Source organism: Penaeus chinensis, chromosome 37 (genome assembly GCF_019202785.1).
Source record: "Penaeus chinensis breed Huanghai No. 1 chromosome 37, ASM1920278v2, whole genome shotgun sequence".
NCBI lineage: Eukaryota > Metazoa > Arthropoda > Malacostraca > Decapoda > Penaeidae > Penaeus > Penaeus chinensis.
Genome location: NC_061855.1, coordinates 13,648,704 through 13,651,203, shown reverse-complemented (window position 1 = coordinate 13,651,203; position 2,500 = coordinate 13,648,704). Strand labels below are relative to the sequence as shown.

The 2,500-nt window shown below is 37.2% G+C and overlaps 1 protein-coding gene across 3 annotated transcripts in view; it reads left to right on the top strand.

The window, feature by feature from the left end:
- The window catches only part of LOC125045232 (endoplasmic reticulum junction formation protein lunapark-A-like), a 19,334-nt gene that overhangs the window by 7,002 nt on the left and 9,832 nt on the right, over positions 1-2,500 (top strand). For all 3 annotated transcript variants that reach the window (XM_047642389.1, XM_047642388.1, XM_047642387.1), the window contains exons 2-4: positions 251-292; positions 836-1,023; positions 1,497-1,683. In XM_047642389.1, coding sequence (XP_047498345.1) covers positions 251-292; positions 836-1,023; positions 1,497-1,683 — 417 coding nt within the window. The remainder of the gene's footprint in view (positions 1-250; positions 293-835; positions 1,024-1,496; positions 1,684-2,500) is intronic.

The window sequence follows — 2,500 nt, the reverse complement described above, 5'->3', positions numbered from 1 at the left end:
TTATGGTCTCAGTTTTAGCTTGAGAGTTGTTGGATCTATACAACTTTGCTTTGGGTTAGTTATGGGTATGGGGAAAACAGCCTGTGTGTTTGTTGGGATGCAGGGAACTGTATACATGTTTGTACTTGTCTTTGTATGCCACTGCACAACATTAAAGTATTGTATTGAGACTTAAGTTGACAAGAAGAATTAAGATGACATATGTATACCCCTGAATGTAATTTTAAAATTTGTCTGTTTTTCTTTTCAGAAGAAACAGTCTACAAAGGAAGTTTTGGAGCAGATACAGAAGGTGAGTACAAGAAAAGCTTTCATTATTCAGTTGTGGTAATGTTTGCAAGTGCATGCAGTATACATGCACTTATACTTGCAAGTGCATTTCATTTTTCCTTGGTGCACTGCTTAGTTACTTAACTGAGAAAAGAGTCATGAAGTGAGTGAGCTGTTTGAGTAAGTAAAAAATCTTGTAAAAATGCTAATATTTTAGGGACATGACTGTTGACCTGTTTCATCTGAGTCATATTCTGATATGCCTTGGTGTCTAGAGGTCAAAATGATGAGGCGGGTTTCACTTTCTTTGCCTGGATATATTTCTTTATTTTATTTATCGTCTGATAAAAGTTAATATTTGATTGATGTCAGCTCCTATTTGGTTTTGATAAAAGTGTCACTGAATAAAAATTGGGAAAGCCTTGGCAGCCAAATGTACAATTAGCCTGTAATGACCTCCACATATTTACAGTCTATATATATTTCAAAATATACTTCATTAGCCTTTATAAAAAAGTTAATATACAATTATTAGACCTAAACTAATACTATAAATTCCTGGCAGGATGTATTGCAAATTGAGGAGTATGGTGCACACACACAGCAGCGGCAGAAGAGGCTAGTGGGTAGCCTGGTCCTCTACTCTGCCATTTTCTACCTGATTGCAGTTGCTGTTTTCTACTTCTACTACTTCCCTCCACAGCTGCAGGAACGACTTCTCTATGCCACCCCCTTTATTGTGTTCCCTTTCCTGTGAGTGCCATGCCAGAGGGGAGAATATAATTGTGTTTTATGTGGGTGTGTGTTTTTTTTAGAATATTTATATGATGTGTAGCGTCAAGATTCTGTGGTTAGTCTTTGGTAGTATGTAGTTGGAATAGTGTGTCTTTGTGGAGTGCCATCAAGTGTAAATGGTCATTTGGAAATGTTATTGTGAATAGATAAATAGATACTTGGTGTATGAATACACTGTTTTCATGAAGGGTTATTTGAGATTGAAATGTAGTTGTCTACAAATTTCTTTTATTATTTGATAGACTATGTATTTAGGCTCTGTTGCCTTTAAAGTTTTGTAGAAAAGAAGTAGGATTTGAAGGATTGTAGGAATTTTTGTTTGTTTGTTTGTTTGTTTGTATGTTTGTTTGTTATCCAGTCCATGTACAAATGAATAAGTCTGAAAAAGTCACTGCCAATGCCTTTTCTGACCTATTTGTTGATGTTCACAGAATATACTTGCTGAAGAGGTTGCTGTCATGGTACTACCGGCGGAAGATCACAAAGAACGAGCTGAAGCTGAAGAGTCTTCGGGAGCGAAAGGAAAAGATCCTGGAACAGGTGATGGAAACAGAAACTTACAAGGTGGCTAAGGAGATCCTTGAAACTTATGCCCCAGACCAACTGCGGAAGAGCCAGGTGAGGAGATTGTTTTTGTTTACTTCCGATGCATGTTTTGTTCTTAGGTATTAGACAAGTTGGTATGTATAGTCAGTAACAAATAGCTAGTTAATGAATGAATAGATATCCTTTGATTAAGTTAGAAGTGTGTCCTTGTAAGCGCCAATTCATGCGCTCAGATTATTTGTGTTAACTCAAGGTGACTGATACCACTGCGTAGAACTCGCTCCACGATTTATTGGGATGCGGTCAAACCTGTAATCAATACATAATCAATAAAATATCAATTATAATCAATACAATAATAATACAATGATAATCATAGTTACTGTTACAATTCAACTAAGATTCACTAACGAGATTATATCAGTACTTATAATATTATAACTATAGAAAGAATACATTTTACTGGTTGCTAAGAATATCACTATATCCTACTGCTTAAGGTAAACAACAACATATACGGACACTAGTCTATATCTATACATAAATGTGTATGATACATACGCATAGTGGGAACAGTCAAGGCCTTTAACAGAAATCTTCAGATCGGTCCTTATGTACGTGTTGTTGAGCCAGTATTCACTTTCAAACTGCTCGATGAACCTGTGATGGCCCCCTTTCGTGAGACAACCTTCCTTCCATATATACATCAACACTAGGGACAAGGCCTAATTCAGCACATGTACAAACGGAGGAGCACGGCTATGGCATTATCCTTATCGCAACCCATGAGGAAAACGTCAACCAAGTCCTCGAGGGGATGATGTACGTGTGATGCTGATGCCAGCAGCTACGCCATGCCGATGGTGATGGCAGTGGCTACAGAGGTTAT